This window comes from Aulonocara sp. 'chitande type north' Nkhata Bay, linkage group LG23 (genome assembly GCF_057382095.1).
Source record: "Aulonocara sp. 'chitande type north' Nkhata Bay isolate Kocher_YH1m ecotype deep benthic linkage group LG23, A_spYH_male_GT1.1, whole genome shotgun sequence".
In the NCBI taxonomy this organism is placed as follows: Eukaryota; Metazoa; Chordata; class Actinopteri; order Cichliformes; family Cichlidae; genus Aulonocara; species Aulonocara sp. 'chitande type north' Nkhata Bay.
Window position 1 is genome coordinate 49,944,590 of NC_141365.1, and position 25,597 is coordinate 49,970,186.

General features: G+C 43.7%; 1 protein-coding gene across 5 annotated transcripts in view; it reads left to right on the top strand.

The window, feature by feature from the left end:
- The window catches only part of LOC147302924 (protein NLRC3-like), a 74,949-nt gene that overhangs the window by 5,836 nt on the left and 43,516 nt on the right, over positions 1 to 25,597 (top strand). The window contains exons 3-10 of one of the 5 annotated variants that reach the window (XM_086284387.1): positions 1,347 to 1,481; positions 1,787 to 1,921; positions 3,544 to 3,785; positions 3,890 to 5,675; positions 7,746 to 7,919; positions 10,000 to 10,179; positions 15,144 to 15,323; positions 16,663 to 16,836. In XM_086284387.1, the coding sequence (XP_086140513.1) occupies positions 1,347 to 1,481; positions 1,787 to 1,921; positions 3,544 to 3,785; positions 3,890 to 5,675; positions 7,746 to 7,919; positions 10,000 to 10,179; positions 15,144 to 15,323; positions 16,663 to 16,836 (3,006 nt within the window). Of the gene's footprint in view, positions 1 to 1,346; positions 1,482 to 1,786; positions 1,922 to 3,543; positions 3,786 to 3,889; positions 5,676 to 7,745; positions 7,920 to 9,999; positions 10,199 to 15,143; positions 15,343 to 16,662; positions 16,856 to 25,597 lie in introns of those variants that run through there. The other 4 variants (XM_086284388.1, XM_086284390.1, XM_086284389.1 and 1 more) reach the window with 4 other exon arrangements.

The window sequence follows — 25,597 nt, forward strand, 5'->3', positions numbered from 1 at the left end:
CCCTCCATTGAAGAATGAAGGGCTTTGGCTGGATCTGCCCCTTTGACCTAGGTCACGGCTACGTCACCAGGCTCCTGATTGGTTGTCGCGGCGCGATTTGACGCTGGAGTTCAGATTTTTCCAACTCGAGCGTTAAACGCGTAACGCGCGTATGCACAAAATGCAACACAAAAACTCACGCGCGTGGTTTTTTTCGCGAGTCAAACGCTCCTAACGCGCTAGACTGACGCGCGTTTCAGGCGTTTTGGCGTTTTCACGACGCAAATCTGCTTCCGAATTTTCGCGGGAGCCGCAATCGCGGGTCACCACAGCACTTTACAGGAAGGGCCAGAGTCGTCTCTATTTTTTGAGGCGACTGAGGTCCTTCAACATCTGCCAGAAAATGCTGAGGATTTTCTATGAGTCTGTTGTGGCCAGTGCGATCCTCTATGCTGTTGCATGCTGGGGGAGCAGGCTGAGGGTCGCAGATGCCAACAGACTTAATAAACTGATCCGTAAGGCCAGCAATGTTGTGGGGATGGAGCTGGACTCCCTCAAGGTGGTGTCGGAGAGGCGGATGCTGTCCAAGATAAAGACAATGTTGGATAACACCTCCCACCCACTCCATGACATGTTGGTCAGTCACAGGAGCTCGTTCAGTGAGAGACTGAGATTACCGAAAAGCACCACTGAACGACACAGGAAATCATTCCTGCCTGTGGCTCCCTGTACAACGCATCCACTTAACACACTGTTTGCTGCTACAACTACACATGTTTCTTTTCCAAATATTTATTTATAAGTGACTTATGTATGTATGTATGTATATATATGTATATATTGTACTATTCTTAGTTAGCGTATTGTCTGTCTTGTCTTAATGTTGGTTTAAAATGGAGCACTGTAACAAAAAATAATTTCCCCCAGGGATCAATAAAGTATTCTGATTCTGATTCTGATTCTTTCCATTGACTTTACATGTAAACCTGACGCTCTGGCCGCCTCTATCGCGTTCGGTGTGAACACACCTTAGTTGTTCACACAAAGCATAAAGGTAAAAAACAGTATATACAGTGTTATCTTCATTCTAGATGTCAAAAAGTATTTGTGGCTCCCAGTGTTTTCTTTTGCGTGGAAACTGGGTCCAAATGGCTCTTTGGGTCCTGAAGGTTGCTGACCCCTGACCTAATGGTATATTTTTTTAGCTGGATCGTTCTATAAAAACATGAATCAAATCTGAGAAAAGTTTCCACCTGACCTGTTGAATGTTATTGAAGCCAGAAGTTTGCCTTCATACTGTGTTCCTTGCATGCCTTTTGTGGTGTACTAATTGATGTGAAATGAATGCAATGTGGTTGTGTTTGCAGAGGTCAGAGGTCACAGTCTCCAGCATCCAGCTGTGTGTCTGTGAGGAGTGACTGGTCCAAAGAAATACTTCCTCCACACTTCAGTCATGAACCTGCATCAACAATGTTCTTCAATCATGGAGCTCAGCTGACCATGTAAGAGAGCTGCTGACTCAGAGTTCAAAGGTTGTTTCTATAAATGTTCTACCAGTGACATCATAAATGATTCCTAATGGTGGTCCGGGTACGATAATGCTAGTATCAATCGTAGTAGTAATGCAATCCAAGGTAATGATTTCTTCTCTGTTGCTGTGAACGTCTCTGCAGCCGTCTGTACTCTAATCTGAGACAACTATTACTGACAGAAACCATCACATCATCCAGTTTGTGTGTTTGCAGCTGCTTAAAAGATTTTAAACAGAGATTAATCAGTAATTCATGTGATGTGTTTGTGTTTGCAGAGGTCAGAGGTCACAGTCTCCAGCATCCAGCTGTGTGTCTGTGAGGAGTGACTGGTCCAAAGAAATACTTCCTCCAGACTTCAGTCATGAACCTGCAGCAACAATGTTCTTCAATCATGGAGCTCAGCTGACCATGTAAGAGAGCTGCTGACTCATTTACGGGTGTTTGAAATTCTGTGACCACTTTGTAATTTTAGTTTATATTTTAAAGTGTTTTTATTTGTAGTTGCCTGTATTTTTATTACACTGTGTGTAACGTGGTGGTTTGTGCTGTTTGGGATTGTTTTGGTGTATTTGTGTCAGAACATCAGATAAATGATTTCATCACATTTTAAAAGAAAGTATCAGGATAATAATCTGAACTGAGTCATCAGAAATAGAAAGATGGTCTCAACAGGCCACTGAGCTGATCTCCAAAGAAATGCAGAAGATTGAAGAGTCCGAGGCTGTTTATTTGTCACAGGCATCGTCATACACGTACAACACAGTGAAATGTGCTGAGCTGCTCCTGTGACTGGACAAAACATTAGAAACAATCATTAAATGAAATAATGAAACATTGTGCAGATGTAATGTTAAAGTGCTTTGTGCCACATTAGCACAGCATGTACTGACAGAGCAGTGCAAGCAGAACAAAGCAAATGAGCAAAGTGATGTAAACAGAGTAACTGAACAGAGTGAGCAGAGTAATATCAGCAGTAATGAAGCAGCAGGATCAGTGTAGCAGCGTGTGACGTCATAATGAATCAGGTATGATCTGAAATATGACAGTGAGACAAGAACATGATGTAAGGTCCTGTTTAAACCCTGATGGTGATGCTATGAGGGGAGCATGTTCTGATTTAGGACTTGGATGGTCTGAGGATAGAAGCTCCTCTCTGTTTGTGTCCTGATGGTGCAGAAGCTTCTGCCTGATTGTAGAAGGAGCTGAAGCCAGCATCATCCCAGAGGTGAAGCTCCTCTGTGTGCAGACCTGAGGTCAGATTCCTCCAGGCTGATGTTCAGGATCTACAGAAACGTGTGGTTGTAGTTATTGCTGCACTGTGTGCTGACAGCAGATACTCAGAACAAAGCGCTGCACACGTGTTCTTTACAAACATCTGTACATAGAAAATATGGATCATGGCAGTGAATGAACACGTTTCTGTCATTTGTTTCATTGGCTTCTTTTTTCTGCCTGTGTTCATGTGATTAATGTCTAACACATAAACAGGTTTGTAATCAAACATCACATCATCAGGGAGGCATCATGAAACAAAGTTACTGCTGGAGGCTGAACTCAATTTGGTGGCAATGTTCAAAAATATCACTCAGATCATTTCAAAGCTTTTAGTTCTTCTTCTTCACTTCTGTAAAAGAATAGAAAGGAAATCAGAACCCAGAAGTTCACTTCCTGATGACTGAACTCTTTCAAAATAAAGCTGAAAGCTCTGAATGTGACACCGCTGCTGCACAACAGTTTTTAGAGGAGGTCAAAGGTCAGTTGAAAGTGATGGATCCCAAACTTCCAGTACATCCAGTGAAGGACATAATCAGCTCTGTGATGAAGGCTTTTACTGTGGAGTTTGTAGGCTGATCACTCTGTGTTTAATAAGACAGGCAGGAACAGCAAAGGAAACTTGGATTCTGAACTCAAACACAAGTTTCTCCACTTTGACTTTTCTCTGTGACCATCAGAGCTTCTGCACAGTGTCATCAAATCTGGATGTTTGTCACTGACAGTCAATGATTTTAGTGATAAAGAAATGTGTTCACAGAGGGAGGAAGAGGAAGAGGAGTGGTGTCTGTGAGGAGGAGCAGCTGTCCTGCTGTGCTTTGTGTCAGGACGTCCTGAAGGATCCAGTCTCTACCAGCTGTGGACACTGGTTCTGCAGACAGTGCATCTCCTCATACTGGGACCAGTCTGCTTCATCAGGAGACTGGTCCTGTCCCCAGTGTGGAGAAAGATCCAGAAGCAGAGCTGGACTGCAGACAGCCAGTCAGAGCAGCTGTGTACAAAGTAAGACTGAACATCTGTCTGCTGATGGACTCATTTCTGAAAACTGGACTTCTTGTTGTTGTTCAGACATTGAAGAGTTTTCTTTCTGTTTTTCTTTCTTTCAGCAGATGTTGGTCTGCAGGAGGTTTTAGATGAACATAAGATCAGTCTGAGGAGGAGATGTGAACGTGTGACTGAAGGAAGTGATGAAACAGGAAGTAGAACCCTCCTCAACAGGATCTACACTGAGCTCTACATCACAGAGGGACAGAGTGAAGAGGTTCATAGCCAACATGAGGTGAGGCAGCTGGAGACAGCTTCCAAGATGGACGCCCTCCATGACACTCCAATCAGGTGCCAGGACATCTTTAAAGCCTTACCTGACCAACAGAGACCCATCAGAGTGGTTCTGACCAACGGCGTGGCTGGTGTTGGAAAAACCTTCTCAGTGCAGAAGTTCACTCTGGACTGGGCAGAGGGCTTGGAGAACCAACATGTCAGTGTGGTGGTTCTGCTTTCATTCAGGGAGCTGAACCTGATCAGAGATGAGCAGTACAGTCTTCTGGAGCTGCTCCATGTTTTCCATCCAACATTAGAGAAGGTCACAGCAGAGAAGCTGGCTGTCTCTCAGCTTTTGTTCATCTTTGACGGCCTGGATGAAAGCAGACTTTCATTGGATTTCACCAACAGGAAGCTGCTGTCTGATGTCACACAGAAGTCATCAGTCAGCCAGCTGCTGACAAACCTCATCCAGGGGAATCTGCTTCCCTCGGCTCTCGTCTGGATAACTTCCCGACCTGCAGCGGCCAATCAGATCCCTCCTACATGTGTTGACAGGCTAACAGAAGTACGAGGCTTCACTGACGCCCAGAAGGAGGAGTACTTCAGGAGGAGATTCAGTGATGAAGAGCTGTCCAGCAGAATCATCTCCCACATGAAGACATCCAGGAGCCTCCACATCATGTGTAGAATCCCAGTCTTCTGCTGGATCACTGCTACAGTTCTGGAGCACATGTTGACTACAGAGCAGAGAGGAGAGCTGCCCAAGACCCTGACTGACATGTACTCACACTTCCTGCTGGTTCAGACAAAGAGGAAGAAGAACAAGTACCACGAGGGACATGAGACGAGTCCACAGGAGCTGACGGAGGCTGACAGGGAAGTTCTTCTGAAGCTGGGGAGGCTGGCGTTTGAACACCTGGAGAAAGGAAACATCATGTTCTACCAAGAAGACCTGGAGCAGTGTGGTCTGGATGTGACAGAGGCCTCGGTGTACTCAGGAGTTTGTACAGAGATCTTCAAAAGAGAGTGTGTGATCTTCCAGAAACCAGTCTACTGCTTTGTTCATCTGAGCATCCAGGAGTTTCTGGCTGCAGTCTACATGTTCCACTGTTTCACCAACAGGAAGTCAGAGGTGCTGAAGAACTTCTTGGGAAAAAAATACAACGAGTCATCTCTGGACAATTTTTTGATGGAAACACTAACAAAATCCTTCAGGAGTAAAAATGGTCGTCTGGACTTGTTTGTCCGCTTCCTTCATGGCCTCTGTCTGGAGTCCAACCAGAGACTCTTAGGAGGTCTGCTGGGTCAGACAGAGAACAGTCCAGAAACCATCCAGAGAGTCATCAAGAATCTCAAAGAAAGGAAGACAAAATCCTCTCCTGACAGAAGCATCAACATCTTCCACTGTCTGATGGAGATGAACGACATCTTATTATCTCAGGAGATCCAAGAGTTCCTGAAGTCAGAGAACAAATCAAAGAAACTCTCTGAGATCCACTGCTCAGCTCTGGCCTTCATGCTGCAGATGTCAGAGGAGGTTCTGGATGAGTTGGACCTGAAGGAGTACAAAACATCAGCAGAGGGACGACTGAGACTGATTCCAGCTGTGAGGAACTGCAGAAAGGCTCGGTGAGTCCAGATGTGATCATTAATATTATCAGTTGGTGATAGTTTAGTTACTCAGTCATAAACTGCAATCATTTCTTATTTGAGGTCACACTAGGGCTGCCACAAACGATTATTTTTGTGATTATTTGACTAATCAGATCAAAAATAAAACATACAGCTTATTGCACCAGCATGCATCTGCTGTTATGTAACTATCATTAGCTTACAGCTTAGAGTTTTTAAGGTATGTGCTAACTAAAAATAAAGACCAGATGATAGTTTATTAAACTTTTAATGAAATTTGCAGATTGTAGCAACAAACAGAAAGGCCCCCAAAATGTGTGCCGAGTTCTTCAGTGTGATTTCTCCACGATGAAAGCACACTCTGCTCCACATAGTTATGAAGATCTTGATTAACCACATTAGCTTCACATTAGTAACTTTGTCCTCGACAGCTCGGCCATCTTCAGAACCTGCCCAGGAATTGAACTGCACATGTGCACTGGCTCCAGACGTGGGGTTGTCCTGCATAGTCAGTGGTGTCAGTAGATCATCAAGTAAAATAATATGTAACTAGATTCCTTTGAAAGAGCAACCATGGACGACAAAGCTGGGCGGAGTCTGCTCTAAGACACCAAATGAGCAAATGTTTGCTGACCTGTATCAGTGATCACCTTTTTGTTGGCCTGGTCCCCCAGTCCTCCCACTCCCCCTGGTCCTGGGTGGATGCTGTCACTTCCTCTGACACTGGCTCACCATTTATGTTGTGTCAAAAATCAAACGTGAAGATCTAATTTACTCTAAACTCTCTGACTGTTACTAATATAGTCATAAAATATGCAACAACCACTGGAGATGGAGATGAAGCTTCAACTTGCAGAAAATAGTTTATTAAAATCAGTTTGAATAAACCCAAGGCTCAGAGCAAAAGAGACAAAAGCGCCCCCAAGTGGTCAGACAATAGACGAACAGAATAAACCCTATCAAAGACAAACACGCTGGAAGCATCTTTTCTAACACTCCAGTATTTATTAGCATTTAGTATAAATTTATTGTGACTTTGAAGACGTTCAGTGTTTCCTTTGGTATAACGGAGGTCTGACTACAGTCCAGTAAACACACTGATGAGGATTATAGATTAAACTGCAGTAATACTTTCACAGTGTGCAGTGATGCACAGGTCCGAGTGGTTTTACACTGAAATTCTCAACAACAGGAAACTATAAGAATTTGTTACTCTAATAATAAACATAGAAGAAGAAAAACATTTTTCATTTAGAGTTGATGAATATAAATGAATTTGAACTTTACAAACCAATCAAAGACAAACTGATCCATGTGAGTTTATAACAATATTCAAAGGCTGCTGCTGGACACAGACAGGTAACATCATTTTGACTTGCTGTCACCTGGATCTGAAGTCATAAACACTGAAGCGCTGAACATTAATACAAGTCTGTTTCTGCCAACTAGTGATAAACCTGCAGACTAATGGCTCAGAAAGCTAAAACGAGCCAATCATTTCTGTGTTTAGTTCCCCTGAAATCAGATGTGATATCAGCAGCTCTGAGTTCATTCATCATTACTGTCCAGTGATGAGATTTCTGCTCCGTTTGGTGACAGTCAGCAGATTTTTCCTGAGTGTGGACGTGAACAGTCGTACCTGACAGCAGCAGGTAGCAAACAGAGATCGTCTTTCCAGCTGGAACTCTTCACTGAGCTGAGCTCATTCAAAATGTTCTGGATTCAAGACAGGAAACAGTCCACATGTGTGTCTTCACTCTGACTCTGGATCAGATCTCACTGACAGACTGTGGACATTATGGAAGCCTAAATGTGACACCATCTTCCTCCTTCATCTGCAGATTAAAACCAAACAAAGATTCTCATTAAAAGTCTGCAGGTCTGAGAGAGACTGAATCGTTGTGTCATGTCAAACACAGTAAGAGGAGCTGAAGCACAGATGTGAAGAGCAGATGTTCATCAGATTATGACCTCACTCTGTTTTGTCTTCATATACATTCAGTCTGTGTTTATAATGCAGACTTTCTGCTTTTATAATAACACATTTTGTATTTTCTATGATCACAGACTGGCTGACTGTGGACTCTCAGGGACTCATTGTGAAGTTGTGGCCTCGGCTCTGAAGTCCATCCCCTCCCATCTGACAGAACTGGACATGAGTGAGAACAAGCTGCAGGATTCAGCAGTGAAGCTTCTGTGTGCTGGACTGGAGAGTCCAAACTGTCGACTGGAGACTCTGAGGTGAGTTCACTGACTGCAGCTGTTGTTGTTTTTCTATATTTCTGATCTTTGATATTTGAAACGTTCTTTAGTTCCTAAATGTTCAGGATGTGTCTGAAGACAAATGTGAAGAAGTTTGAGTGCTTTCAGAAATGTTGTGTCTTTCCAAACGACTGAACAACAGTTTTCCTCTTGGCTCCAAATAGAAGTGACAGACTTGAGCAGCGTTCATTTAAAGGCTGACAGAAGTGGAGTGGTGACGGGGAGATGTTTGTCAGGACAGCTTTTCAGCCTCCACAGGTTCATGTTGTGCTCCATCAGTCAGTGAAGATGAAGTCAGTACTGGTGAGGCTGTAGAGTGTGTGAGGGATGTGAATGAGGCTGTTGGAGATCTGATGATAGCAGATAAAAACAGGCTGCAGAGACTTTGAGCTTGTGTGGAAACAGACAGAGAAAAGAAAGACATGAATGTCAAAGCTAATAAAGGTGAAGTTAGGAGCTGTGATGATGTTCATGTATCAGAAGCTGATCTGGCTGCTACAGAGGCGACCCACACAGCTGCTGTGGTGAGGTTTGTGTTAAAGCAGAGGAACACAGGCCCACACATGACAGCAAAGCAGGTTTCAGGCTCTGTGAGAGGATTTCAAACAGAAGCTGGAGAAGAGAAAGGACTACAGAAAGAAGGCAGCTGAGACCAGTCCAAGTGTTTCCATGGAGCCCAGTCTAACATTCATTTATACACTAACGTACAGAAGTGAACGGGAAAATGAATCCATAGTTTCAAATGTAGAAATAGTTCTCAGTTCATTTACAGAGTTTAATACAGTTCATGAGGAAATGTTCAAAACAGCAGCTGAGAAGAAATCTGCTTCACAAAGTTGGATCCAATTCCAATAGTTTGTGATGCACTTGAACGCAGCGTGAGCAGTTCACTGCCTAACCCCACAGAGACTGTCAGTCTGGACTTTTCTTTATTTCTATTGGCTGTCAGTGAGATTTCAGAGCAATCAGAGACTGTGGGTCTGTGTATGAAGTATAATTCATGTGCAGTTGTTGAATTTGTAGAATGAGAAATGGCAGTTTGGGGTATTTCCTGCTTTCATTGTCCTGCTTGAAAATGTTTATTGACGTGTGAATTCATTCTTCAACGCTCGATTCTGCCTGAACAACGTGAAAACTTTGCTTTGTGTAACACAATTCAAAGCACTGAAGCATCGACTTATTTCATTATCCAACAATGAAAACAGGAAACACAGACAGCTGGCCTTCAAAGTAAAAGCTGCTCCTTTTGAAACATGTTGGTGGTAAAATGTAAGAAGAGCTGAAGCACATAAATGATCTACGTGCCAAAATATTAAACACAGTTGATATATTTGTGTGAGTGTTGTGATTCAGGTGTAGATGTAATAATGTACATATAGCAGAGTTTCCTCTTCTAGATCAGCTGATCAGAGTAAGGCCAATCAGCTCTGAGCATGCTCAGTCTGAGTTATGGAGCCACATACTATGATTCACCATGGCAACGGCATGAGCAGAGGCTCCGTGTGAATCCAGAGGAGCAGGAACATGAATGATGACAGTAGATGATTGTGTGAAAGTGCTGGAAGCAAATGAGTGTGTGATGTTCTTTCAGTGTTGCACTTTGTAGACGCTCCCTGAGCACTGGTCTCACAGCCAGCTGCACATAGAGACCAGTGTTGTTAGTCCAGGTCAGAAGATGACTTGTTGGAATGAAAATGAGCTTGTAGTTTGTCTGCTTTAATAATGTGACTGGAAAAAGGTGTTGGACTTCAAATATGTCCATTTCTGTCACACTTCACCTTTAAAAGTGAAGCCATGTGGTTCCTGGAAGGAAAAACACGACTTTTTCAAGTCTTTGTCCTGTTTTTATGAGAAATGTACGACTTTAATGTGAAACATTCAGAGTTTTTTCTCTTGTTGTGTTTGTTTGAAGCTGCTTCCTGTTGGCTTCAGCTGTTTGGAGTTTCCATTTTCTAAACTTCTACATTCTGAACCTTCTTCAGCTCTGAACAGATGATGAAACACTGAATGATGTCAAGCACTTTGTCTAATAAACTTACATCTTTCATTCTTTATACAGATTGAAGAGCTGTGGTTTGTCAGATATTGGCCTTGATCATCTGGCAGCAGCACTGAAGTCCAACCCCTCGTATCCCACAGAGGTGGACCTGAGTGGAACCTACAGCAACCTGAACGATTCAGGAGTGAAGCATCTGTGTGGTTTCCTGGAGAATCCACGATGTCGATTTGAAACTCTGAGGTCAGTCAGCATGTTTTAGTTGTGCTGAGATGAATATGATGTGAAAGTTGTGCTGACACTAAACTGCAGACATCAGGCTGATATTATACTGATCCACACTGAGGATCTTCATGGTAAAGTCTGTTTTCTTCTTCTCTGGTTTAGTCCATTGACTGCAGCAGAGCAATGTTCACATTTCAAACAGTGATACTCAACGTATGGCCCGCGGCCCACACGCGGCCTGCCCACCTTTCCTAATTCAGAGAGAGGGGACCCTGATTAACTGTGTAGCTTCTTCCTCACAGTTCTAAGTATCAGACACAACAATGAATAATCCACAGCTGACTGTCTTTAGCAGGTCAAAGGTCACGGCACACAGCACTCTGTGAAACAGTTTGGAGCAGGAATTCTTGCACATTTACAAACTGACACTGCTGCACGGCATGCTGGGTAATGCTAGCTGCTCAGGTATGGGCGTGCTAACGGCTGTGAGGCTCTGTGGCTGCAGAACACTGAAGAAGAGAAAAGAGAGGTGGAGGATGAAGAAAAGAGGCGGAGATGAAGCAGAAGTTAAGCTCCAGAGAGGAAATGTTTCTGTGTGGGTGGGTGATAGGTTTGTAGCTTGAACCTATTCGCTGGAACGTTGAAGACAATATAATTACACAGCAAGCAAGACACAAAGTAGGCAAAGTTCTTCTTGTTACTCATTCAATACAATTCAATTCAATTTTATTTATATAGCGCCAAATCACAACAAAAGTCGCCTCAAGGCGCTTCATAGATACAGAGAAAAACCCAACAATCATATGACCCCCTATGAGCAAGCACTTTGGCGACAGTGGGAAGGAAAAACTCCCTTTTTACAGGAAGAAACCTCCAGCAGAACCAAGCTCAGGGAGGGGCGGGGCCATCTGCTGGTTGGGGTGAGAGAAGGAAGACAGGATGAAGACATGCTGTGGAAGAGAGACAGAGGCTAATAACAGATATGATTCAATGCAGAGAGGTCTGTTAACACATAGTGAGTGAGAAACGTGACTGGAAAGGACAAACTCAATGCATCATGGGAATCCCCGGCAGCCTACGTCTATTGCAGCATAACTAAGGGAGGATTCAGGGTCACCTGGTCCAGCCCTAACTATATGCTTTAGCAAAAAGGAAAGTTTTAAGCCTAATCTTAAAAGTAGAGATAGTGTCTGTCTCCCGAATCCAAACTGGAAGCTGGTTCCACAGAAGAGGGGCCTGAAAACTGAAGGCTCTGCCTCCCATTCTACTTTTAAATACTCTAGGAACAACAAGTAGGCTTGCAGAGCGAGAGCGAAGTGCTCTAATAGGGTGATATGGTACTACAAGGTCATTAAGATAAGATGGGGCCTGATTATTTAAGACCTTGTATGTGAGGAGCAGGATTTTGAATTCAATTCTGGATTTAACAGGAAGCCAATGAAGGGAAGCCAAAACAGGAGAAATCTGCTCTCTCTTTCTAGTCCCTGTCAGGACTCTTGCTGCAGCATTTTGGATTAGCTGAAGGCTTTTCAGTGAGTTTTTTGGACATCCTGATAATAATGAATTACAGTAGTCCAGCCTGGACGTAATAAATGCATGAACTAGTTCTTCAGCGTCACTCTGAGACAGGATATTTCTAACTTTAGAGATGTTGCGCAAATGGAAGAACGCAGTCTTACATATTTGTTTAATATGTGCGTTGAAGGACATTTCTTGGTCAAAAATGACTCCAAGGTTCCTCACAGCGTTACTGGAGGCCAAGGTAATGCCATCCAGAGTAAGAATCTGGTTAGATACCATATTTCTAAGATTTTCAGGGCCGAGTACAATAACCTCAGTTTTATCTGAAATGAGAAGCAGAAAGTTATGCATGAGGGAGACCTGCCTGGAGCCAAGTGTCGTTCCCCATTGCACTCCTTTTATTGTGGTTACATGAATATGCATAGGGTCATTAACATATGACGTCTACATAGGTATACATGTGAACAAAGAATACTGTTTGTGTGTGTGTGTGTGTGTGTGTGTGGGGGGGGGTCAGAGTGTGACCCCATAAATGACTTCCCTAAACCTGCTGGTCTGGAAGTCCAACAGTTCATCTAAACAAAAGGCACTTAGCCTAAAACAGATATAGATACGTTAATCCTGCCATAAAACAATAAGAGAAGGTACGACCTCTCTCGTGCTCCCAGGGTGTAGGTGTGCATTCCAGTGTGGAATGCACACCAAGCCTTTGCAGCCTGCTAAAGATCACACATCCTATCAGTACGCAATTGATTATACACCTCTAAGCATATATGGTTAAATATTTCTAAGCATAAATGACAATCAACAATACAAAACCTAACAGCGGGGCTCAGGCAGCTCCGCCCACACAGTGACAGTGAAGCAGGTGAAGAGTAATAAATGAAGACAGCAGACAGGATTTGATAAGCTGATGTACAAACATGTAGAAACGGGTCCATACAGACTGAAGCGTGTCTCCTTTGCATCTTCCATATTTGATACTGAGAGTTTCCAGAAGAGCAAACATCAAACACGCCTCCAAACATGTGACGAGTCAGACTGACATCATTTCTACAGAGAACAGTGTGAGCTCTCAGCAGCTCACTTCAATAAGAAGGACAAAGTGCAGCAGGAATGACTAAACCCACTAACAGTCTGATATCCCCGTGTTCCTGTTGTTCTACAGCATCATCATTAATGCTGCTCCACCACCATCACTGCAGCTGACCAATCAGCTTCTGTCACGTCATGTGACGCTCTGTGACTCAGACTGGAGAAATGCTAAATGGCTAACCTGAAGCTAACCTGAGAAACAGTCAAAGTACTGATGATTCCTACAAAGTGTGTGTGTTCAGTATGAGATGAGTGTGAATGAAACCATGGAGGAGCGGGCCGTGGCTGCTCTCACACACGTTTGCTGCAGGGGCGGAGCTACAGAAATGTTCATAGGGGGCAAAATCAAAGCCATTATTGTTGACACATATGCAGCTGTTACATCCTGTAATATGCATTAAATATGGTTCAAATACATTAAATGCATTAAATATACATGTTTCATATAAATAAAGTCTACAACGGTGTTTTCTTCAGCCCACATAAGGAAACAGTTGAGTCAGATAAATGTCGTGTCCAAATTCATGGGCTGCATCCTCCTGAGGCCGCATTTGTAGACCGATTACGTCACAGCGACGCGCCGAAGGCTGTTCAAATTCGTAGACTCCTCCGAATGCAGCCAACAAATGCGTCCTCCTTTTCCCCGAATTTGAAGGATGGGTCGGGTGTGTCCTTCGTGGCCTACCATATCCCAGAATTCATAGCGCGGCCCAGCCAAACTCCAGTTTCCAACAATGGCGGCCACTACTAAGTTTTAAAATTACTCATACTAATCTTTCTGGGTCAGAAAATAAACTTTTAACATATTTTCAGGCGAGAAAGTAGTTGTGTAAACATCAAATATCAGCTCGGTTTATCAAGATATCGCATATTTGCAAAAGTGCTTCGACGTTTTCGGAGACGTCTGCTACCCACCAGCTCGAAAGCCAGCCGGGAGCTCGAGGTTACTGATGCGGCCGAGAACGGCACATCATTTTCAGATCACCGCGGACTTTCGCTACTCGGGTTAAACGTAAGATATAAGTCACTTAGACAACCTAAAAATGTTATTGTTGGGCTCTTTTCAGTGTTTTGTTTGTTCGTGAGTAAATCGGTTTGGCTGAGATTAAAGTTATTAGATTAGATTAGATAAAATAAAACTTAATCCCCCGGGTGGGTTCCTCCTTGGTTTTTACACAGCTGACTAAACGTCAAACAGAAAACTGATTAAACAGAAGTGTGAGACAGTCGAGAATTTATGCCAGTGTCCTGTTATATTTTAGATAGCAAGGAGCAGACGGCTGAGTTTATTAAACTCCACCGAGACAGCGGTGACGCTAATCAGAAGGCTAGACTGTCCAATTTCACGGCCGTTTACTTCCGGCCTACCCGAACTTCTGAGGACCCGGCCCACGTAGACCGCGAAGGCCAGGTCCTCAGGAGGATGCAGCCCATGAATTTGGACACGACCAAAGACAGAAGGCCTTTTCCACGTCCCTCTGCTCAGTGTTAAAGTGCTGATGATGTTCAAGCTCAGGCAGCAGGAGGGATTTCTAAGCATCCTTCACTGATCCACAACAAAGGTCCAGAGTTTGATCCGTCCTAGTAGGACAGGAAACATACTGATAAGAGTTTCAAAGTGTCTTTGTAAGCAGACATGATTGAAATGAGCCAGTCTGAGTTTGGTTCCTGCAGTTTGTGCTTCATAAACAGAGCTGAAGCAGAGGCAGCGTGTGCCTGCAGGTGAATGTACACTGCTGTTATAAGAGCTGTGGAAACTCAGGTCAAAAGGACGTAACCACACTGCTGACAGTTCCAGGACATTCACAGAGTTACAGCATGAACTGCAAACATGAATAATGACAGTAGATGTTTGTGTGAAAGTGCTGGAAGCAAATGAGTGTGTGATGTTCTTTCAGTGTTGCACTTTGTAGACGCTCCCTGAGCACTGGTCTCACAGCCAGCTGCACATAGAGACCAGTGTTGTTAGTCCAGGTCAGAAGATGACTTGTTGGAATGAAAATGAGCTTGTAGTTTGTCTGCTTTAATAATGTGACTGGAAAAAGGTGTTGAACTTCAAATATGTCCATTTCTGTCACACTTCACCTTTAAAAGTGAAGCCATGTGGTTCCTGGAAGGAAAAACACGACTTTTTCAAGTCTTTGTCCTGTTTTTATGAGACATGTACGACTTTAATGTGAAACATTCAGAGTTTTTTCTCTTGTTGTGTTTGTTTGAAGCTGCTTCCTGTTGGCTTCAGCTGTTTGGAGTTTCCATTTTCTAAACTTCTACATTCTGAACCTTCTTCAGCTCTGAACAGATGATGAAACACTGAATGATTTCAAGCACTTTGTCTAATAAACTTACATCTTTCATTCTTTATACAGATTGAAGGACTGTGGTTTGTCAGATATTGACCTTGAATATCTGGCAGCAGCACTGAAGTCCAACCCCTCGTATCCCACAGAGGTGGACCTGAGTGGAACCTACAGCAACCTGAAGGGTTCAGGAGTGAAGCATCTGTGTGGTTTCCTGGAGAATCCACGATGTCGATTTGAAACTCTGAGGTCAGTCAGCATGTTTTAGTTGTGCTGAGATGAATATGATGTGAAAGTTGTGCTGACACTAAACTGCAGACATCAGGCTGATATTATACTGATCCACACTGAGGATCTTCATGGTAAAGTCTGTTTTCTTCTTCTCTGGTTTAGTCCATTGACTGCAGCAGAGCAATGTTCACATTTCAAACAGTGATACTCAACGTATGGCCCGCGGCCCACACGCGGCCTGCCCACCTTTCCTGATTCAGAGAGAGGGGACCCTGATTAACTGTGTAGCTTCTTCCTCACAGTTCTAAGTATCAGACACAACAATGAATAATCCACAGCTGACTGTCTTTAGCAGGTCAAAGGTCACGGCACACAGCACTCTGTGAAACAGTTTGGAGCAGGAATTCTTGCACATTTACAAACTGACACTGCTGCACGGCATGCTGGGTAATGCTAGCTGCTCAGGTATGGGCGTGCTAATGGCTGTGAGGCTCTGTGGCTGCAGAACACTGAAGAAGAAAAAAGAGAGGTGGAGGATGAAGAAAAGAGGCGGAGATGAAGCAGAAGTTTTGCTCCAGAGAGGAGCTGTGTCTGTGTGGGTGAGGCTCAGGCAGCTCCGCCCACACAGTGACAGTGAAGCAGGTGAAGAGTAATAAATGAAGACAGCAGACAGGATTGGATAAGCTGATGTACAAACATGTAGAATGATGGTGGCAGCTACAGAAACAGGTCCATACAGACTGAAGCGTGTCTCAGTCTGAATGTACACTGCTGTTATAAGAGCTGTGGAAACTCAGGTCAAAAGGACGTAACCACACTGCTGACAGTTCCAGGACATTCACAGAGTTACAGCATCATTTGTGACCATAAAGACAGAAAGCTCATCCAAATCCTGGGATTAAAAGTCTGTCCTGGTGGTGTCCAGTCAAACACGTCTCTGTGAAAGCTTCAATCCAACAGGCTCCAAAGTCCTTCTGCTCATTTCCTCGCCGGGTTCTTGATGCTCCTGTACCATCTCTCTGTCATCCTCCTCGCTCCCTCTTTGCAATCACAGTCTTTGTGCATCATTAACACTCACATGTGGAAAACCAAAGTTTTACTGGGCAGAAGATGATCATCAGTGACTCTGTCTTTAAAATACTCTTGTTAGAAATGTACGACTTTAATGTGAAACATTCAGAGTTTTTTCTCTTGTTGTGTTTGTTTGAAGCTGCTTCCTGTTGGCTTCAGCTGTTTGGAGTTTCCATTTTCTAAACTTCTACATTCTGAACCTTCTTCAGCTCTGAACAGATGATGAAACACTGAATGATTTCAAGCACTTTGTCTAATAAACTTACATCTTTCATTCTCTATACAGATTGGAGCGCTGTGATTTGTCAGAGATCAGCTGTGATTATCTGGAAGCAGTGCTGAAGCTCAACCCTTCGTATCCCAGAGAGGTGGACCTGAGCTACCACAAGCTGCAGGATTCAGGAGTGAAGCAGCTGTGTGTTCTTCTGGAGAATCCACAACATCAAATTGAAACTCTGAGGTCAGTCTCCACGTTTTAGTTGTGCTGACACTGTCGATCTGTGGAACTAAAACCTTTATACAGGAAGTCTGGTTCAGCTCTTTGTAGACCTTCTAATCTCTGATGCTCTGAGTCTTACTCAGTAGATGATGCAGAGTTGTGAAGCCGATGTGGGTGAGGACACTCGCCCAGCTCTAACTACTTTGACGTCCAGGCGGCTTCCCTGCTTGTCCTGATACAAACAAACCTGAGTAACCTTGCAGGTCAGATCTCATCAGTCACACCTGTTATGGCAGCTCTCCTCTAGATTGTAGTTCTTGTTAACCTGGGATGGTTTTAGAAGCCTGGACCACAGACTGCAAGGGAAGATATTACTGGGAAAGGCCAAAGCAACCTATTAGACCCATTAAACACTAACATAGATGAATACTCAGATTTAAACCTTTATTGTTTCACAAAGGGTTAAAAAGGGAACGTCCACAGTTTAGACTGCAGCAGATTTTATTAAAGCAGTTTGACAGGAGCAAAGCAAAAACACAAAGAATAAGTGTTTCACATATTAATACATATAACATAATAATAAAAGAAAAGCAAAATAATGATAAAAAAGAATGAAAAAGTTGTCCAGAGCAGCAGGATGTCTGAGGTCTGCAGAAACACAAAAACACAGCAGCTAAAAATAGTTGTTGAAAGAAAACGAGGTGGGAGCTGCTGATTCCTGAGCTTTGATACTGGATTAGCTTCAGTAGTTATTCCCATCACTGCTGTAGGAGCTACATTTAGTCACAGCTGATTGTCTTTGACCAATCAGAAGACTACTGTTGTAAAAACAAGCAGACAAAGAACCAATGAGAGTGAAGAACAGGATAAAGAGCTCGTGTGATGGAGGCAAAGCAATAATCAGCAGACTGTAGCAGTTTCTATCTGGATGAAAGTAGAAGGAGCTCAGCGGAGCTCAGTCCCATATCTTTGGTTAGAAACAACATCAGTGATTTCCTGCTGCTCGAGATGATTCCAGCAGCTCTCATTACAGCAGCTGATGAGAGAAACAGCTGATGGCTCACAGCTCGTGCACTGTTGGATCTCCAGATGTTCACGTGGCTGAAGTCTGTGAAGAAACTGTGGTCCACGTAGTTCACACGGCCTCAGATTGGACCGAGCTCCCTGGATCACTGCAGCATCCTCAGCTGGTACATGGACGTCTCTGCTCCTCAGTCTTGGAGCCCCTGCAGGTCCGTCCACACCACCAGGGTCTTCTCACTCACCTTTCCTTTGTCCTCGTCCTTCATCGGCCGTGCTGTGTCTTTGTTCCTGCGGTGTTGTTCCCACGATGCAGCGCTGATGTTCCCTCCTTGAATGCACAACAAGTACGGTGCTGGTCTTTCTCGGGTGGAGCAGAGACAGATTGAAGTCTTTCAGGCTTTAGTGCCGACTTCCCTGACAGAGGCTGGACTCCATGGTCTGCACAGGAGGCTTCTACACTGTGTGGAGGTGACTCCTGGACTCGAAGACAGGCTGCAGGTACATGTGTGATGAAGAGGAGCTACAGCAGTGTGATGGAGCTGCAGGTGTGAAGGAAGTCCTGCTGTCCTGTCCCACCCTCATCTTTGCTTCCTCTGTCTTCTCTGGACTTGTCCTCCTGTTTCAGAAACAGCACTGCTTCATGCCGAGGGTGGACGGGAGCGTTGGCTCTGATTCTTTTACCGTCCACCACAAGGAGACACTGATGCTGACCTCCTGATTCATCTGCATGTGTTCTGCTTCACACTGCTCACCTCCACCAAAGACTTCACAAACATCTTCTTTCTTTGAGTCCAGTTTGTCCCACAAACACTTCCAAATCTCCTCCTCTGAGATTCTGCAGCTTCTTGCAGTGTGACTCAGCTGACTTCTGACAGACCACAGACTGGCACAGCATCCACATGTGTCTCCTTTCAAACAGGCTCTTGATGTTTCCTCCCACATCATTCTGGCCTCTCAGTCTCCTTTGTTCTCCAGCTCTGTAGCTCCAGCTGGTGAAGCTTCAGTTTTCCATGTTGGTAACAGTAAACTACAGCCTCTGCTGTCAGCTGGGTAACTAAACAGAGCTGCAGCACGTCTCTGCGGTGGTGCTACATCCAGCCTGCAGACGGCCGTCTACATGTTGTAGTGGTTTACAGTCACCAGGGGGCGCTGTCCCAGCCATGCAGGCAGTGGGCTGCTCTGCTTGTGCTGTTGTTGGTGAAGCTGAAGTGAAAGTGATAGGTTTGTAGTTTGAACCTATCCACTGGAACGTTAAGGACAATCTGCTACGCAGCAAAAAGCAAGACACAAGGCACCAAAGTTCTCTGGTTTACTCATGCATGAGGGAGACCTGGCTGGAGCCAAGCGTCGTTCCACCACTTGACCACCATCAGACTCTCAGCCAGGCTCCCCATAGCACTCCTTTTATTGTGGTTACATGAATATGCATAGGGTCATTAACATATAGCATCTCACATAGGTATACATGTGAACAAAGAATACTGTGTGTGTGTGTGTGTGTGTGTGTGTGTGTGTGTGTGTGTGTGTGTGTGTGTGTGTGTGTGGTACTGCTGATCAAAGGGTCATATAACATCCTTGGTCAGGAAGAGGGTAGACCCCCCTTCACCCTAGATGGTTCACCCTAGATAACATGGTGAGGAAGTCCAGCAGTTCATCTAAACAAAAAGCACTTAGACTAGAACAGACGTAGCTACGTTAATCCTGCCATAAAACAATAAGAGAAGGTACGACCTCTCTCGTGCTCCCAGGATGTGGGTGTGCATTCTAGTGTGGAATACACACCAAGCCCCTGCAGCCTGCTAAAGATCACACATCCTATCACTACACAATTGATTATACACCTCTAAGAATATATGGTTAAATATTTCCTAATACAAATGACAATAATAAAATCTAAACCCATCAGAAAGCGAGAGTTAAAACACTGAACAGTGTCCACTGAGCTTCTCATGCTCTTCTCATGCTCAAAGAAGTTTAACAGGACGGACGACTCGTCCATCAGGCGTCCAGCTGTCCGTGACCGTGTCCACAGCAGAGTGTGACCGAGGCTTCATGCTAACACGCACACATGAAGCTAATACCACCACGAGCAGCTGCTCAGTGGATTTGGAGGACAAATGTCTGCAGCTTCTCACAGGCAGTATGCAGAATGTGGATCTCCACAAAGACTGTGGAGAGCTCGTCCCACACTCTAAATCCAAACTTGTCTGCACAAAACTTCTCACACGTTCCCGTCACAAGTGTCTTCTAAGTGAAGCTACCAGGTTCAGGTCCAGCTTGTTTATCTGGAGCTGCAGGAGATGATCCATCCTCACAAAGCAACACAGCAGATATGCAAACACACAACACAACCAAAGGATTCTCTCTGCATGTCTGTGGCTGATGCTGCTGGAACGAAGCTGTTTGAAACCTTGTTGTTCTGCACTTTGGGACCAGAAGAGGAAACTGAAGCTCTGTGCAGAGGGTCCAATGGAAGCAGCCAAGCGCTGTAAGTGTCTGCTGTACAGGGATGCTGGTTCAGCTGTGGCTCAGTTTCACAGTGTGACTCAATAAAAGCAGCAGGAAATCAAAGCTTGATGCTTTCATCAGTGTGGAAATAAGAAAGTTTCCTGTGACAGACGCTGGAGCTCTTTCACTCTCAGCTTCACAGTTTCAGCTTCAAACTTCTTCCAACATGTTTCTAACACGGCCACATTCCACCTTAATGGAGCTGATATCTTGTGCATCAGCACATTTTCTAAAGGCAGCGATCACATCTTTAGTTTTGGATGTTTAACTGCAGATTGTTTATGTGTTTATAGCACATTAATTACAGCAGCAGCGTTGACCACAGTGCTGTACAAGAATCCAAGATAACTATTAAAATAACTCCTAATATTAATATCACACATCAAATATCAAATAACTCTCATGCTGTATTAAAAGCCAGTGAATACAAATGTGTTTTCAGAGCAGATTTACAGAGACTGACAGCAGGAGCTGGGGCTGTTCGATAGAACGATGTATATATGATGACCATATGAAAACGTCTATCGTTTCATATCACGCTCTTTGTTTCCTGCTTATGTGTTTGTGTTTTCCAGATAAAGCTTTCAAAATAAATCTGAAGATCCTGTTGAGAGTTTTCAAAATAAACACAATACAGTACTGCGGTCGCTCGTTTATCGAGTTACGTTCTAAAAATAAGTCTCAGAATGAAGTAGCAGCTTTATGTTTTACAAGTATTATAGAAGTTTTAAGGCAGTTAAACCCTCACTGCACACTTTCTACACTTTTCTCAGACAGGCATGAACATTTTCACACTTTTCTCTCTTGTTTAAACAAAGTTCAAACCTTCATAGAAAAATAAGTTCATTATTAAAGAGTGAAAGCAAAGTGTTTCTGAAATGTGTCAAATCAGCCTTTGCTGGCATTAAATGAGCTTCTGTGTGAGGAGCACTCGTCCATGGCCTGGGCTCCTCGCTGTCAGGTAAAGTTTCATAAAGCTTTTGAGTTTTTCTGCAGATAATGTTGGTGTCCAGCACGATGTTCTTTTTCCTGCGGTCACTGAGCCACAAAGCCAAAGCTGACTCCATCCTTACGATGTTCTTGTTGTGGACAGTTACAACCTTTTTGCCTCCTTGTTGAAACTATGATGGTCAGCATCTTCCTCTGCCTTTGGCTGCTACCACAGGTGCAAAACGTCTCGTCATCATTGTTGTTTGTTGGGGACAAAACGTACAAACATACAGTGCAGCACTGCAGAGTCACACTGCTGTAAATTTGAACACATTCTGTACTGTACAGGAGACACGGCACGAGATTGGCTGACAATGGTCTACAGCCAATCAGGACGCAGAACACAATGCGCTGTAAAAAACAAAAACATGCAAAATTGCACAAAAAAGATCAGCGAAACAGCGAGGCCGCCAAAGGTGAACTGTGTTACAGCGAGGGACCAGCGTATATGTGGTTGTTGGGACGATAAATGTCTTTGAGCTTGTGTCAGAAGACGAGCTGCAGCTTTCTGGACCAGCTGCAGTCTTGCCAGGCAGGTCCCACTAACTCCAACATATAAGGAGTTACAATAATCCAGCTGGGACGTCATGAAAACGTGGATCGCCCGTTCAAGGTTTTTAAAAGATATAAATGATCTCACCTTAGATAAAAGCCTCAGTTTGAAGAAAGACCGCTGTACAACTGAGCTCAGCTGTTTTTCAAATTGCCGTCAAATATAAGCCCCAAATGTAATAATGCGATTTAATAAAAGAGCTGAACCAGTCTAATAGAGCGCCCTTGATGCCGCCATGCTCCAATGGTGAGGTCAAGATGCTGTGGTCAAGGCAGCGGTCAGATCCAAAAGCACAGCTGAGTCTCCTGATCAGTGGCTGATAAAAGATCATTAAGAACTTTCCAAAGTGCAGTTTCAGTGCTGTGAAGAGCTTTAAAACCAGACTGAAACCTTTACAACAGATTGCAGCTGAACAAATATAATCTTTTACAAAATCTTCGACAGGAAGGGAAGCTTTGAAATAGGCCTGAAATTTGAGCGGACAGAGGATCCAGATCAGGCTTTTAGTACAGGCTGTACAACAGCATGTTTAAAACAGGCTGTACAACACCTGAACTAAGACTGCTGTTAAATGTAATAGCAATGTAGCTTGCTATCACCAGTGTGTGAATGTGTGTGTGAATGGGTGAATGACTGAATGTAGTGTAAAGCGCTTTGGGGTCCTATGGACTAGAAAAGCGCTATACAAATGCAGGCCATTTACCATTTACCATTTAAAAATCGCTAAGATGTCGGAACCGACAACTTTTAAAATCTTTTTAAACACGTGTTGGAACAACTTCATTTGGACAAGATGATGTCTTTATAGCATCACATCGTTCCTCCACCTGATCAAACCACACAGGCTCAAACTGATCAAAAACAGCTGAGCAGGTGAATATTTTAGCCCCGGTGCGATCTCGGGCGAGAGTATCGATGATGGCCAAAGGGCAGCGTCCAGCTCTACGGCCGCTGAAGAGCAGACTCAACAGACGCGCGTGATGTGGATCCTACTGCTCTAAAACTGGAGCTTCTTCAATCCATTAAAGAGGACATTAGTACGCTGTTAAAAGAAGAACTCAGAAATGCATTGAAAGAAGATTTTGACAATATAAGGGCTGACGTGCAAGGACTGAGAAATGAGATCGCTAACAGCATGGCGGCGACGTGCGGCGAAGTTGATGGAGTAAAGGTTACAGTGAAAGAAGCTGAGGATGGGCTGTCAATGTGGAGCGATGAGGTGACCACCCTGCAGTCTACAGTAGAGAGTATGAAGGAGGAGCTGTCTGACCTGAAGGATAAATGTGATGAAGGCAGGAAGCGGAGAGCTAACATCCACATCATAGGGATCCCAGAGGGCCTGGACTCGAGCTCCTCCACGGCCGTATCCGTGCTACTACGTGAAGTGCTGGGTATGGATAAAGACGTTATTGTCGACCGCTCACACAGGAGCCCTATCCTGAGAAAGCCAGCTGGTAACCCGCACGCCGTCATAGCCGAGCGTCACTACTACCAGGATTGTGTGGCTACGCCGTGCCAGGGCCCAAGCCCCGCTTGAGTTTAACGGACAACCTATTGCAATATTACGACTGGGCGATATGACCCAAAGTTCATATCTCGATATTCTTTAGCTGGATGGCGATATACGATATATATCTCGATATTTTTAAAGCCAGAAAGTTCGAACAAAAAGAGAGTTCTTAGTCAAAGCTGTGTCCCAAATCTCACACAGGCACATTTATTAACATACAGCGTAGATGTACATGAAACAATTACTCAGGAATAAATGATCAGCATTTATTAAATAATAATGCTCCATAAATAAAAGAAAACAATGTTGTTTTTGTGCATAACAAACAGCTCACAATCGTGCAGTCAAAATGTAAACAGACGCTGAGCATAATAACAAGCAGCTGCTCTGTTCCCAGGTTCTACTGCGTGACTGACAGCCTGGAGTTTGAAACCCTCTTTGTAACCGTGTCTCTTACAGGTGCCATTTATGGTCCTTATACACACTCAATACAGTAATATTACGTTGAAGCAGAGTACGTATCACTCCGCGAGGCTCCTCGTAGCTGTAATGCTCCAACAATCCATCAAGCGGTGCGGCCTCGTAGCTGAGCAAAGTCGTACCAAAACATCTTTTGAAAGGTTTCTGAGCGCCGTGTAGCACATAAAATCGGTTCGAGGTCAGTAAGCACAACCAGAATTCATCCATAAGCCGCACTGTCGATTTATGAGAAAATTACAGGATTTTAAGTGCAGAAAACATAGTTTATGGTTTTCCTTTGATCTTAGCAAATATCTACGCCTCTAATTGGGACGATCACAGATTTTTCACTAATGTCTTTGCGCGGCTCCCCAATATGTCATCACACAATATCATCTTTGAGGGAGACCTAAACTGCTCATTATCTGCTATGGACCACAGTTCACACAAAAGTACACTTAGTCCAAACTCAGCATGCGTCATTCAGAGCTTTCTTGATAATTATGGGCTGGCTGATGTATGGAGATTTCATAATCCTGCTTCACGTCAATACTCTTTTTTTCTAATGTCCATAAAACATATATTTGTATAGAAAAACGTCTCCCTTTAGTTACAGAATGTGATTATAAGACTCTGGTGATTTCTCCTCTTGTTTTTTCAATGTGTATTCCTGATGCCTGCTCCAACTATCAGCCATGGAGATTCAACTCAGTGTTGTTAGCAGATGAAGAGTTTGTCAGTTACAAAAGGTCTCAAAGAGATTTTTTTTCTATCAATCAGACCCCAGAGATGTCATCATCAGTCATTTGGGAATCTCTAAAAGCATCTGAGAGGCCAAATAATTTCATTTTGTGCCAAACAAAGTGCAACACTGAAAGAACATCATCCATAAATATTGAGTAAGAACTGGACTCTCATACAGCGAGACTCAAATGCCTTTAAACATCAGCTTATCCTGCTGATCCAAGTCCAACACTGAGTTTGTAAAAACATGTTTGTCAATCATTTTGTTTGGTTTCTGAGGAAAATGATTCAATAACTTGCTGCTAATACACAACATTTCATCATATTTCCTCATAACCCTCTTTTGTCTGACCATTTGATCCCATTTGAATTTGCAATAAAGGATCCACAGAGTTTGGTGACAATAATGACAGTAGATGTTTGTGAAGGAAAAAATGTCCATCCCGGTTTTCCCTCCAAGGCACGAGCGATAAGCAGAGTTCTGTCCTTTCCTTCTAAGATTCCTAATTATTTAAAGTAACACTCAGGTATGCCATTCAGCTGGGTTAGTTACGACGTCGGGAGCAGCTTGGGAGAACAAGGAAACACAGACTGCTTCAGGTTGTCTTCCCAAATCGACTCAAAGGTTTATTTAGTACATAACAGCTTATATAGAGAAAAAAAGGTTCGTGTGTCAGCTTTCCCAGTTCAAACCGGTACAGACCAAATAAGGAAACGTCTTCCTGCCTTGTGAGCAAAGAAGTATCCTGTGTGTAGTTTCTCTCTTCAGCTACAATTTATGATCATCCCAGCAAAATACACTCCTAGACATAAAATACAGAGTTCTTTCATTAGTGAATTCTGAAACAAACCACCTAGCCTTTAACGAGCCTTTTCCAGGAGATAAAGAAAAAGGGAGGATGGGAGTAAGGAAGTGGTCTCATCTCTGTGGTGTTTTCGACCTTGGGGTACCAGCTTGTGAGTCTTTACACATTAATTCTTGGGTCAGAGAGAAA